This window comes from Magallana gigas, chromosome 1, assembly GCF_963853765.1.
Source record: "Magallana gigas chromosome 1, xbMagGiga1.1, whole genome shotgun sequence".
NCBI lineage: Eukaryota > Metazoa > Mollusca > Bivalvia > Ostreida > Ostreidae > Magallana > Magallana gigas.
The window spans coordinates 16,130,781-16,145,372 of NC_088853.1; the positions used below are offsets into that span (position 1 = coordinate 16,130,781).

A 14,592-nucleotide genomic window follows, 5' to 3' on the forward strand; every position below is an offset into this window, starting at 1 on the left:
ATTTTAAATTAGTGTCCATGGTTATTAATTACCTATTTACAAGTTTAATACTTACCGTAATTGTTAAATATTTAAATTTTGCTTTTCAGTTCAGTTCTTTATTAACTTTAAGCTGTACAGCTTATCAGTGCAGATTTAGATGTTAATGGTAATTCATTACAGATTTGAACTGGACGTACATGGGACATTATTATTATCATGTAGAAAAAAATGCCACGTGGGAAGTAGCCAAGGTAATTTGAAAAGGAAGACTAACAAAATGTTTGATTAAAATAATGTTTGTTTGTTTTTTTTGTTATTATGTATTTTTTGTTGTTTCGTTGTTGTTAAATATATCTTATTTAAAACTTCCGTATCAATATTTTTCATTATTTTCAGCAATAGTTCAATTGAATATTAAATTCTTGATATTTTTGAGTTTCATTTCGTATTGTTATGCAAGATCGTCCAAATGTACAGCATATACATCTTGGGACAGACTATTAAAGTATTATTAATAATCAAGGTGGTATGGAACATCTGTCGATATTAATGTGGATTAAAGTACATCATAACTGAAATACATTCACCAGTTAAAGATTTTTTAAAATTTACAATATCTAAATAAAATAGCTTTAAAAAATATTTGGAGAGGTAAAAATTGCAAAATTGTAAAATTATACATCATGTTTCTTATCTTCACTTCTAATGAATATTAATGTGATCCGCCATTTATAACGCCACTGCGTAAGAGTGCGGGAAACGCCACCATTGAAAACACGATGGAAGAACTGTTTGTTTACAAATAAGAATCGCGTTTTTCATGTCTGAAATTAGATATATCTTATATCAGATGATACTTGGAAGATTATAATTCCGATATTCATTTAAATAATGTAGAAGGATATAAATTATTAATTATATGAAATAAAGGTGGAAGACTATTTTTAGCGTCAACAACAAGGTACATGTAAACGGAGTAAATTACCCTTCTCCCTGAGGGATGCATGTACTCAGAGTGTTTATTTATTCTTTATTCAAAATTTCCTCTTGCCGAAAATACAATTGTGGTTTAAAACGACACGGAACACAAAGAACACGAACCTGACTAGCAAAACTCTACAACTTCACGATGGAAACTTATTTTTAATTCGGCATTAATTCCTATTACGTCTACATGTATCTACATGGTCTCCGATGACAATCTTCCCTTTGTTCCTATCCTTCTCAATCTGTCCCTCTTTTCTTTCCTTGCCAAATATGTCAAACCTAACGGTCTACCCATTTTTCTCGTCGTCGCCATTGTTGTGGATATGTGTGTCACGTAACCCATTTAAGGTATCACGCGATTGCACAAGGAATTAATTTCATTATATGTTACTATATAGCTTTAATTCAGTTAATTAATTAACTATACTTTCAGCATATAATTCATGAAAGAGAAATTTTAGTTAAATGCTTCAAGAAAAATTTTAGATCAGAAAAATAACGCCTTATGCGGCTTTTAAGAGAGATAATTGAGAGTAAACATACCTATCCTCAAGTACACGTGGGTTCCACATGTTGACAAACAGGCTCAGCACCATCCAGAAAGTTGCATCATGCGCATCTAAAAAAAAATGGCTCCATTAAAATACTATAGGCCTAAAATAAGGTGCCAAAAAAGGAAGAAAGAAACGAAATTGTCGCAATATATATGGAACTACAATTGGCTATTTCCTAGGGTAAGACCTTTAAGGCGGGATTAATTAAATCATTTGAATTTTTTAGTGGCAAGTAAAATAATAATTTTTCTTTATTTCTTGTATCTTTGTTATTCGATTGACGTATACACTTATAGCCCTATCCTCAAATAAAGTAGTGAAGCAAATAATCAGATCATGTTATTGTTATTCACAAAAAATACACCACATATACCTTTAATAAAAATAAATCCTGGTTTTATGAGATATTTGTCAATGAATTGGCTCTGTTCATTAAGTAACGCGCTAGATGTGAAATAAAACAATTGTTTTAAAAAGTTTTCGGGAAGCATCGCTTTTACATTGTTCGGTGAGATAAGATTAATACCCCCAGGAATTATTTGCTTAGTACTGATGACCTGATTTGATTAAAAAAAAAACAAGATAGTCAGCTGTAAAATAAGTAAACTCGGTGCATACTCCTGCTTTTAACGTTATATGAGGGTTTCATTTGTTTATATTTATGACATCATAGGAGTACAAACTCGAGTGTCTGATAATGTCGCCCGCGGTGTTTTTTTCGAGCTCTGTCGGAAAGGCCCAGGAATTTCTTAAGTTGCAATTGCTAACGTGCAAGTACCAATTATTGCCAAAAAAATACACAATTTACCTCTATTACTCTTTTCATGTAAGCTGTCACATAAAAAGTTTCTAGGCGAATCTCTGCACTGATCATCAATATAATTTGAGGAATAAGTTTTATTATATTTTCATCAATATCGACTTACTTATGGCTAAAATTAAACCCTGTCCAACCTTCGATTTACCGGAAGTTCGAGTACCAATCATTGCCGCTCATATATTTTCGTTAAACCAGTAATTAATCTGTAAAAAGGTCAAACTTTTAAAAGAATCTATTAATATAAGATAAAATGTAAGAATATAACATAGAAAATTATATCATAAACGCAATTCAATCATATTATAAGCAATATTGTATTAAATGTCCCTGCAGCCACATGCACACAAACGGGGGAACATGTGCTTCACATCTCTTGGGACAAATGATTAAAATTAAAAGCTTTTTAAATATTAGTTTAAGTGTGTCTAGTAAAAGAAATAATGTTTGTGAAAGTTATTAGCAACGCCTCTGATTTAGACCGCAGGTGCGTGTGGATAAACATTTGATCCGCCTCAGGTTGCAAACAAAATGGCGTCTTACAAGCAAGCAGACGCCCGGCTTTCTTTCTAAAATATTGTGTAGTAGAAATTGTATATTGCGTATTTTTGTCAAATATCATAACACGGAGGTAAATATTCTTCGAATTTGGACCTAAACAAAAATTGGCCTGTCTTCAAAATGGATTACAAGTCAAAGATTCAGTGGCATGTGTCATTGTACGGATACAGCTGAGATACGTTTTCATAGGCTTACGTTTGTTAAGGTGTGTTCCAAACTGTTTGAACTAGATTTCATCATTCCCAACTCTTATAGTGTCTTAAAAACTCTATTATTTATTCATTTTTTTTTATTTATGACACACTTTACAAGCATAAAATATGTGGAATGTAAATATAGTGTGTTGAAAGCTACGGCAGTTATAACACTGTAATGGACACAGGGTACTCAAAGGTTAAAATGACGAGTTTTATTATGACGTCACAAACGTTGAACGCTGTTAACTGCAACGTCATAAGCGAAAATCAAAGTTCACGCTTGCAGCTGTTACTGTGGCTCTTCCATTATCATAAACTTACCCTTAGGATAAGATAGGAATTTTAAGGTATAAATCTCATTTTCAGACAAGGCATGAAGTTAAAATGATGTAAATATAAGCATTAAATCATGTTTGTTTTTAAGTATACAGTCTCATAACTGCAGCGATGCTTGCATACAAATTTCCATAACGCGCTAACGCGCCTTACTCAATTTGTATGCACACACCGCTGCAGTTATGAGACTTTATACTTCAAAAAATCATGATTCAATGCTATAATGAACTTTTTCGTGAGGTCACAATTATCATAGCACGCGCTTATCGCTTGTCGCTTGTGTTTTTGTAAACATAAAATCTCGGTTTTAATAGTTTTGCGCGATTTGTCTATTTCAAACGTAAATATAAGTAATAAACAGCAATGTTAAAAAGTTCACCGGGATGTGAACTTGGTTGGTACGTGATCAAAGCTTTTAAGAAACCCTTCGGGCTTCACAGGATTCGATCACGTGACTAACCAAGTTCATATCCCGGTGAACTTTTTAAATGGCTGTTTATTTCTTGAATGAACTTTTTCGTGACGTCACAATGATCATAGCACGCGCTTATCGCTTTTCGCTTGTATTATTTTAAACATAAAATCTCGGTAACTTTAATAATTCTGAACGATTTGTCTTTTTCAAACGTAAACATAAGTAATAAACAGCAATATTAAAACGTTCAGCGGGATATGAAGTTGGTTGGTGCGTGGTCAAACCTTCTGAGGAGCCCTTCGTGCTTCATAGGATTCGATCATGTGACCAACCGACTTCATGTCCCGGTGACCATTTTAAATTGCTGTTTATTTCTTAATTCAAAAAGCTGAAATAAGCAATGAACATCCTGTTATCAAGTAAGTTGGAATATGAACTTGTTTAGTCACGTGATTAATTCCTGTGAAACCGGAAGGGTTTTTCAAAAGATATGATTTACCAATGAAGTTCATATCTCGGTGAACTTTTTAGCATTGCTGTTCATAACTTTATTTACTTATGAGAAAGGCAAACTGCCTAGAATTATTAATTATAAACGTGTGTTTATGTCAAAGAATCAGCGAGTGCAGTAGTCATTGTGATGTCATTAAACATTTCAGAAAATTATTTAACGTCTTTGCTATTTTATAGGCTTATATAAGGAATAACATTTGTAAATGTAAATATTACAGCAATAAACGTTTTTACTATGCTATAGGTTCATATGAGGAAAGATGAAATACAAAGAAATTAAACTGTCTTGCTATTCTAAGGTTAAAACACAGTATAAAGAAACATACTTGTAATGTAAATATTCCTAAATGAATCAATGATGGAAACTGTTGTGTCTTTCTTTGACAGACAGTTGTGACAGCAACATTTACCTTAGTTGCAACGCATGGACAGGAGGTAACGACAGAAGCACAGAGGGAGGATATCTATGGGACCATTCGAACTCGCTAATAAGCTTTACTAACTGGTCCCCTAAAGAACCGACTGGACGAACCACTGAAAACTGCATTCAATTAAGGAGAGATGGGAGATGGAATGACAAAGGGTGTGACAAACTGCTGTATTACATTTGTGAAAAAAATGAAATTTAATTCACGCTTTTCAGTTTCGATTAGAAAGAGAAGTCTCAATTTGTTTCCGTCTTAGGAAGAAAACTCTTGCATGAAAGAGGACAACCCACGAATATCACAAAAATGGAGTCAACGTTAATTAAAAATTCCCCAATATGTCAATTAAACATATAAATAATTGTATAATATTGCATGTATTTATATCACGCATTTTGACCAGATTTTTATTTTATCGTTTTCAAATCTTCAGTAATCCTTTGAATCTTTTGCAAATAGCCTGATAGGAAATGACATTATCACACAATAAAATGCATAGTTTATTTGGGAATAAGTACATGCATTTTTTTGTTATCCCTCCCACTATAACTAAAGTGTAACGTATCATTTTGTCGCATCATGTCTGTTTAATAGCATATGGATTAAGGTGGCTGACTCCACTGAGAAATATTTTCTCAGATCAGCAGAAAATTACTTGATTATGATAGATATCATAATGGATAAGAAGTATTTAAGTCTAATAGGCAAACAATTGTGCAATTTTTGATAAAAAATTGCATTTTCAAAAATTTAATTCAGTTAATATGAACAAAAGGTCTAGCTGGATTCGAACTCATGATCTGCGGTTCTGAAGCCCAATACTTTAGCCACTGACGTTATACAACCCAAACGGACGACATAATCAGTTTAACAAAACATTTAAATTGCCATCTTGTGACGTGTCTTAAAAAGTAAAAGTGTAGGTGTAGTGAGGTACCTTAAAGCCAGTTGAAATATGTTATACAATGATCTCCATAATCAATATATGTAAATCAGTTTTGTTTCTAGGATAGGCAAATGGTCCAGATGCTGCATACACAACAAAAGGAAAATGCAGTTGCTAAGCGATGCAATTTATATCACATCTGAATAATTCAAATCTTTCCAGTTGTTCTTTATGTGTTAAATATCAAACTAAGTAAGCTAATGAGAAGAGAAAATCAATAATTCTAATCGAGAAATTGTTTATCAATTTAGCTGAATATGCATTGAGTTCTTTTTTTAATATATCCCATTGAGTTAGACAAGGCCAAATAAAAGTCATTTATTGCATATAAAAGTATCAAATATTTCGACTAAACCTAAAAAAAATTCTTAGTGCCTTAATATTGACGATATCAAAGCACTTTTTTCAAAGTACATTGACTTGGTCCCAAATTTAACCCACTTTTCTCTTTTTTTCAAAGTTCGTAATTTTTCAAAGTGCGTTGTGACAACCCGTGGTGATAAATGGAGATGCATGAAACACGTCTCTCCAGTAGTCATCTGGAAGCTATCTTACTGTCACCTAATTTAATGCACAGGTATATAAAATAAATACACTTGCGCGCATTTCAACGTTGAAGTAAATTAATCCAGGGGGTTAAATCAAAATTCAGATTTCAGAGATTTTGTAATGAATTTTTTAAATTTAATGATTCAATGAATTTTTTTTTTTTTTGTAATTTGCGAATTAATACAATTTGTAATTCATTAGTATTTATTTTTAAAATATGATGTATGAAAATGTAGTGAATTGAAAAAGAGTTGTCATCAAGAAGTTGTTTTTTCATTCTCCTCTTTATATACATATCATAACGAAATACTACAGAAATTGGTTAAAGTGCATTGGCTAGACAAATAACGAATAATTGTTTATATTCGTAGAAAAGTAGGTAGTTAAGTCCAGTGATGAACCTGTCTGTGCCGGGTCAGAAATTATAAATAAAATGCCACGGCTGACCACGGTGTGTCAGAACATTAGTATGGACTTGAGCTCATGTACTTAAAAGTTTCGGAGATTGGAGGTACAGTGCCCGTGCGTATAAAAAGGAGGTGCGTGAAAATCAGCTCTCCAGTAGTCAACTGGAAGCTGTCTTTTGCCTCCTCTTTCTTTACAGATAAGACCATATTAAGATACTTGCACGGTTTTAATAAAAGTTAACAAAAACGATTCAGAGGGTTCAAGTAAATGTTATAATTTATTTTTAGAGTTTTTGTAATCAATGTTTACTGTTATTAATTATGCATTATATTATATTGTGGAATTTAATCCGAATGTTTCATAATTAAAATACTTTGAATAAAAGAAGTAGTCAACTGAAAGCTGTCTTTTGTCTCTTCTTTTTGTACAGGGTAAAGGGCTACTCCCCAGGTCGAGGTGGAGATAATTCTGGGTTATATAACTTTGCACAGGCAACGCCAGGTGTCTTGTCAAGGACGAATAAGATCCCGAGGATCAAATTAACTGAATTATCGTATTGAGCGAAATCCAAGTACATTAGTGGTGGAGAATTTAAAATATCGGATAACAAAATATATGACTGTCAGTCCGAGGTTGTTTCTGGGTATAATTTATTATACAACCATAAATATTTACATACATCTCTACCCGATTCGATCACACACCCTGTAATAATTGAAAGACTTTTTGATTTATTCAGAAATGTTACTATAAAGAAATTAACTAAATTTATTTATTACTGTAATGTTCATTTGGAGTGCGAAACCGAATATATCTATCAAAAGTTGGTTACCTTCACAGATTTTGTTTTGTTTTGATTTGCTTTTTACCTTATTAGAGGAATATACTTTAACACTTAGTAAAGGAGCAACCTTTGACTTGCTCGTTTTATATTTTGAACATTTTGGCCTCTCACCGATTGCAAATAATCTATTTTTCAGAGTTTTTGTAATCAATGTTTACTGTTATTAATTATACATTATATTATATTGTGGAATTTAATCGGAATTTTCTATAATTAAAATACTTTGAATAAAAGAAGTAGTCAACTGGAAGCTGTCTTTTGCCTCCTCCTTTTGTACAGGGAAAAGGGCTACTCCCCAGGTCGAGGAGGAGATATTTCTGGGTTATATAACGTTGAACAGGCAACGCCAGTTGACTGGTCAAGGACGAATAATGTCCCGAGGATCAAATTAACTGAATTATCGTATTGAGCGAAACCCCAGTATGATATACAGATTTTAAACACGGGCTACTCCCCATGTAGAAGAGGAAAGTTTTCAGTAAAACATCTTGGCTAGAGCACCCGCCAGGTGTGTGCATGCTGAGAAACAGAAGATTCCGAGTATCAAAATTGATATTTAAGGAATGAACTCAATGTCTACCCAGGTTATACTCATATAACCTGGGTTGGGGAAGCTTTAAAATCCACAAAGCAGATACTGAAAAAGCGTAGTTTGCTCTAACCCAGATTATACTAACATAACTTTGGTAGATATTGAGTTCATTCCTTATTAACTTTCTGTAATCTACTTTACAAATAGAATACGTTTTACTTTTAAAAAGATATTAATCAGTTCAAATTTAAAACGTTACATCAAGCGGATTAGTAGTTGTTTGACGTTGAAGCATTGTGACGTGTCTTGTGATGTGCAAACCAGGTTATACAAGCATGTGTTCAAGATGGTATGCGTTTTAACGAGATTTAAACAACTTTTAAATTGTAGGGCATATTTTCGAAGAAACTTTACCCCATATAACTGTGGTTCTATACACTCAAATACCGCTTTACAACCACAATTACATTATAATATCCTAAACATTCATTATAATAAATTGATGGGTAAAAGTCCGTATGATATATTTTAACAAAAAAAAAATATTTAAAAGGGTTTTTGTATAAAATTGCAAACTGTATAATAGAATGAATCACGTGCTTTTCATCGCAAATTATATCCTAGCAAGTAATACTGTTATATGAAAACAATTCATAATACACATAAGGAGAAGTATACGCATGCCCCCATCTCAGCAAACCCTGCTACAATGTAAAAATAGAAAAGAGTTACAGCAGCACACTATTAGGGGTTGACCATGTAGATTTTGGCTTGTTCCATTAAGCGTTAGGTCTGCTTGCATTTGCGACGCTTAATGATAACATTGTATCATTAGGCGGCGTTTTATCATTAGTGGTTGATATTGTCATCTGTTAATGCAAGAATTTATAGCATTAGGAGTTGCAATTACAACGCTTAATGCTATTTGTATCATTGGGCGGCGATTTATCATTAGCAGTTGATATTGTCAACTGTTAATGGAAGAACTTATAGTATTAGGGGTTGCAATTGCAATGCTTAATGATATTTGTATCATTAGGGGTTGATACACTGGTCTGGATAAGGTTTGGTTACTAACATTAGTCATCGCAGACCAATTTATCGGGAGTAAACGTTAAAATAAAGTCGTCGCGAATAAACGTTGGTTTACAGTAATGCAGAAATGGGTTTATTTATATCATTTCATTAGGCTTACATACTAATTTTTATTACATTTTTGGCTAAATTATCGGGGATAACACTCAAAGGATAAGGTTTTCAGGTTGCACTGTGTATTTATACGCCATGTGACGACATGATTAATTATTATGAAGCTTTATGTCAGGTTATTGATAACGGTTGAAAAAGTAACAAAACCAAAAAGTTGAACGATTAAATTTTTTTTGTACATAATTGAAAAATTGTTTAATGCTGTTTTATAACTGTCTTTCATGAGCTAATACGGATTTTCTCGAAAATGAAACGTTTGCTTTGAATTTTTTTATGCGTAAAATTGCTGACATCTCGCTGTAAAAGTGTCGCGCGGCTCAAACCTATGATGTTTATAAAAAGATCGCAAGTAAATGAAATAAGGTACCGTTGTGGTTTTTTGGGAGTTGATTTTAATCAACTCTCCTATGCAGTTACTCTGGCAAACCGAAAGTGAAACAGTGTTTGGACCTCAGCACAAATCATCACTGCTGACAAGACGTAGATCTTGAAAATAATAGATAAATTCGGTGTACTGTATGCTGTACCATTGTTTTCAAAAAGGTATCTATAAATACCTTGAAAAAAGTCAGATTTTATATAGTACGAACAATTCAATTGTTTTTTGTAGTTGCATGTATTCCTACGCTAGAGTTCAATATAGTCTCATTCAACCAGACGCTCGGCTGTCTCCGTAAATCTCCGACAGGCAGAGAGTCTCTCTTGGTAGTCGGAGATAAACGGAGACAGCCGAGCATTTGGTTGAACGAGACTAGAGGTCAATATTGCTTGGACCCAGACGTGTACAATTTTTAGAAACATTTCGATTACTGATACACAGTTTGATGGAATTAATTCTATCTTTAACTATTATACAACATGATTCATATGTAGTTTTCTCGAAATTCTTGTCGGAAAAGTTCGAGAATTCATATTATAAAAATTTGCATAACATATCGTTGATTTTAAAATTGATGATAATCAATAAAATCAACTTCTGACAGTACTTCAGTACTTTAATTATCCCCTTGCTAAGGCCTCGGGGAAACGAACACACGTATCCAAGGCTTTGGGATACAAGCACACATATCCAATGCTTAAAGATACAAACATACATATCTAAGGCTTGAGGGATACAAACACACATATACAAGGCTTACAGAATACAAACTCACATATACAAGGCTTGGGGGATACTAACACACGTATCCAATGCACGGGGGATATAAATACACACATATCCAAGGCTTGAAAAATACAAACGTACATATCAAAGGCTTATGGAATACAAACACACGTATCAATAGTTAGGGGATATAAACACAACTATCTAAAACTTGCAAAATACAAACTCACAAATCCAAGGCTTAGGGGATACAAACACACAAATCTAAGGCTTAGGATATACAAACACACATATACAAGGCTTGGGGGATAAAAAAAACACAATAATCAAAGGCTGAGGATATACAAACACATATATTCAAAGCTTGGGAGATACAAACACAATAATCAAAGGCTTGGGATATATACAAAGACATATATTCAAAGCTTGGGGGATACAAATACAATAATCAAAGGCTAACGAGATACAAACACATATATTCAAAGCTTGGGGGATACAAACACACATATCAAATGCTTGGGGGATATAAATACACACATATCCAAGGCTTGAAAGATACAAACGTATATCAAAGGCTTTACGTACAAACACACATATACAAGGATTGGGGGATACAATCACACATACACAAGGCTTGGTGGATACAAATGCACATACATGGGTTTGAGGATACAAATACACCTACCCATGGCCGTGGGATACAAACCCATATTACAAAGACTTTGGGATACAATCACACATATCCAAGGTTCCGGGGATACAAAAGCACATATCCAAGGCTTGAGGGATACAAAGACACATATCCAAGGTTTGATAGATACAAACACACATGTACAAGGGTTGGAGGATACAAACATGTGGCAATGGCCTTGGGATACAAATATATATATAAATATATATATATATATATATATATATATATATATATATATATATATATATATATATATATATATATATATATATATATATATATATATATATCAACGACTTTGGGGACAAACAAACATATCCAAGGCTTGGGATATAGAAACAAACGTACCCAAGGCTATGAGATAGGAACGTACATATGCAAGGCTTAAAGATTATAAACACACATATCCAAGGCTTTGTAATACAAACACACATATACAAGACTTAGGGTATACAAGCACACATACCCATCGATTAGGGAATACAAACTCACATGGGGATAACAAATATATACAAGGCTTTGTGGATACAAAAACACATATCAAAGGCTTTGGTGGATACAAACACATGTACCCAAGGCTTGAAAAGACAAACACACATATCAAAGGCTTGGGTGACACAAACACACATATCCAAGTCTTGGTAGATACCAACACACGTATCCTATGCTTGGCTGATATCAGCAAATATACAAGGGTTAGGGATACAAACACACATATCAAATGTTTTGGGATATAAACACACGTACCCAAGGCTCTGGCCATGGATACAAACACACACATATCCACGGCTTGCGGGTAAAACACATATGTCAAAGGCTTGGGTGATGAGTTATACGTACCTATGGCCGTGGGATACAAACATTCATATCTAAGGAGTTAGGAATAGAAACACACAAATTCAAGGATTGCGGGATACAAGCACACACATCCAAGGCTTGAGGGATATAAACACACATATCCAAGGCTTTGGGATACAAACTGAAACATATTAAAGGCTTGGTGTATACATGTACAAGGACAAAAACATGGGTTGGGGGATACAAACATACGTATCCCAGGCTAGGAGATACAAACACGTGTATCCAAGTCAGCTGAATACATACACACATGTCCAAGTCTTTTGGGATAGCAACACACATATACAAGGCTTGGGGGATACAAACACACGTTTTCAAGGATCGGGGTATAAAAACACACATTTCTGTTAATAAAATATCTACACCATCGTGAATCAGTAGCGAATCTATATATTTATCATCAAAATTATATTCCAGTTTCTTTATATGGATGGAATCAACGAATATGATACTTAAAGGTTTGAGTTGATAAACACTGTATTTTTTGTACCCCCCACCCTTCCTCCACCCCCCAAACAATAAAAATCCCCCCGAATTATGGTTAAACAATGTACCTGAATTTGTATATTCGTACACTTATTTTGACGTCTACGCATTGAAATCGAGAAACATCCATCTTGGGGCTTTCTCAAATGAAAATCATAAATATCTTAAGAATTTTCCATAAAACAATAACATAAAAACAAGACTTTAGGATTTCCACCAACAAAATACGACGAACCATTGACGAATGCATTTTGAACTAGTTAATATTCTTTTAAGTTCTCGGCATTCCCAGCGTTAATGAATTTTCATGGAAGATAGATAAGTCTTTATGCTAAACAAATTTTAGCACCAAATGTTTCCAACATCATGCAAGTAAAAAAAATTAATAACTTTTAAAACTATCAAGACGTGTTTTACAATAATTTAGAAATACTGTATAATGGCAAATAATCACGATAGTTTTAATTTCACTATGTTCGCGATTTAATATTTTCCTGCGAAATTAAACCCATCGTGAATACTATCATTAGTTTTCAAAAACGTTTCAATGCTTATATATTCTGATCAATTGATTTTTAAACAGCGTGAAATTAAAACCATCGGGATTGGTACTTTATTAGAAATCGTGAAATTTTAACACCTTAGAAGTAAAAGGACTTACAGTATTGGGAATTTTGTTCTGAGGTGATTCTTTCAAATAAACAAAAGGTAGTGTCTCAGAATGCACAAAAACAGATATGGAATACCGCAATATAGTGTGAGAGCTATATTAGATACTATTATAAGCTTTTGAAAAAAAAGTGAATCCTGCATAGAACATATTCAGTGTTTTCTGAAATTGAAACTTCTGGACTTTATGTTTTAGGTTAACACTACATTTAACCGTCATTTAAACATTTGATATTATGTAATACTAATGCAGTCACGCGTGTATTTGCAAAACCCTGCAATCATAATACAATGCTAGTGTTACTTTTAAATAATAAATCTTTAGTGTCTGTCAACCATTTGTTTTTAACATCATCAAAATGTTCATATATCGTTTTCCCTTTTAGCATAGTATTGAAAATTTATATAATGTATATTTGTTTTCAATGCATCAGTTATTGAACATTATGTCAAGTATCACGAGGTATATATAAAACGATGGGTGTTGACAAGATTTTGCTTGCAAACGAGCTCAGCCATTAGTATATCACGTGATTCTCATAATCATTGTTCATTAAGGAAGGTCTATGCTGTCATTCGATCGTCACAAGAAGCATTTTCCGAACCCCGCCCCGCCGTGAGACGCGTGTTTTCGACGCTACACTTTAAAATGGCAATGGGATGTAGGTCGAGATGGTGTAAGCTAAACTTCCTCATTGTTTGATCATACGTATACTTCTTCGAACATTTAAACTAAGATAACGATATTTTTTTTTAAATGTCCTTCAATGATCCTTCATTGTTAAAGTAATCGTATCATACAGATTTATCATTTGTTGGACTCTCAATAACGGCAACATTTGATTGATTTTAATTTTGATGAACACGCTATTTCCAAATTCTGTATTTCAATTGTATTCTTTAGAAATTAAATTTGCGAACGTTGTATGATAGCGTTAAAAAAATGCCAATTGAACAATTTTTGTGGGGTGACAGTTACTGTTCTTATCAAAAGAACATTCACGTCAATTGACCTGGTTCACATGCTACTTTGAACCGTCATTGTTTAAAGCAATATGAGCTGCAATTTTCATGTTGAATTAAAAAAAAAAAAAAAAGAAAATGTTATTTTTTACTAAAATGACAAAAAATATCATGGTTTTTAAATTTCTATTCGCTCTAATTTTGTCGGAAAAGCCATTAAGAAGCCTTAATTGGAGCAAAGTTGAATTATTGTCGTCCTGTACAAAAAATGATCTGCTATTTATTCCTTATAAGTGAAATCTTTCTCCTGACAAAAACTAATGATTTTTTTAAAATCTTATTTATCATAAAAGTTTAAGTTACAGGTGGACTTATCATTCTTGTACGTTTTTGCAGCAAAATAAAAATACAGCTCATATTCCTTTAATGATGATAACATTAGTAACACAGCACTGCATTCTTGCCGGTCATTTAATAGAAATATGTGGTATTGTGTATGATATGGCAGCAATTCAAAACAAGAGTGTCCCGCATACCGACGT

The 14,592-nt window shown here is 33.1% G+C and overlaps 1 protein-coding gene across 1 annotated transcript in view; it reads left to right on the forward strand.

Annotated features, from left to right (window-relative positions):
* The window catches only part of LOC105339334 (lithostathine), an 82,841-nt gene that overhangs the window by 1,216 nt on the left and 67,033 nt on the right, over positions 1-14,592 (forward strand). Inside the window, exon 2 of the mRNA XM_066084250.1 lies at positions 163-233. Within this exon, the coding sequence (XP_065940322.1) occupies positions 163-233 (71 nt within the window). The remainder of the gene's footprint in view (positions 1-162; positions 234-14,592) is intronic.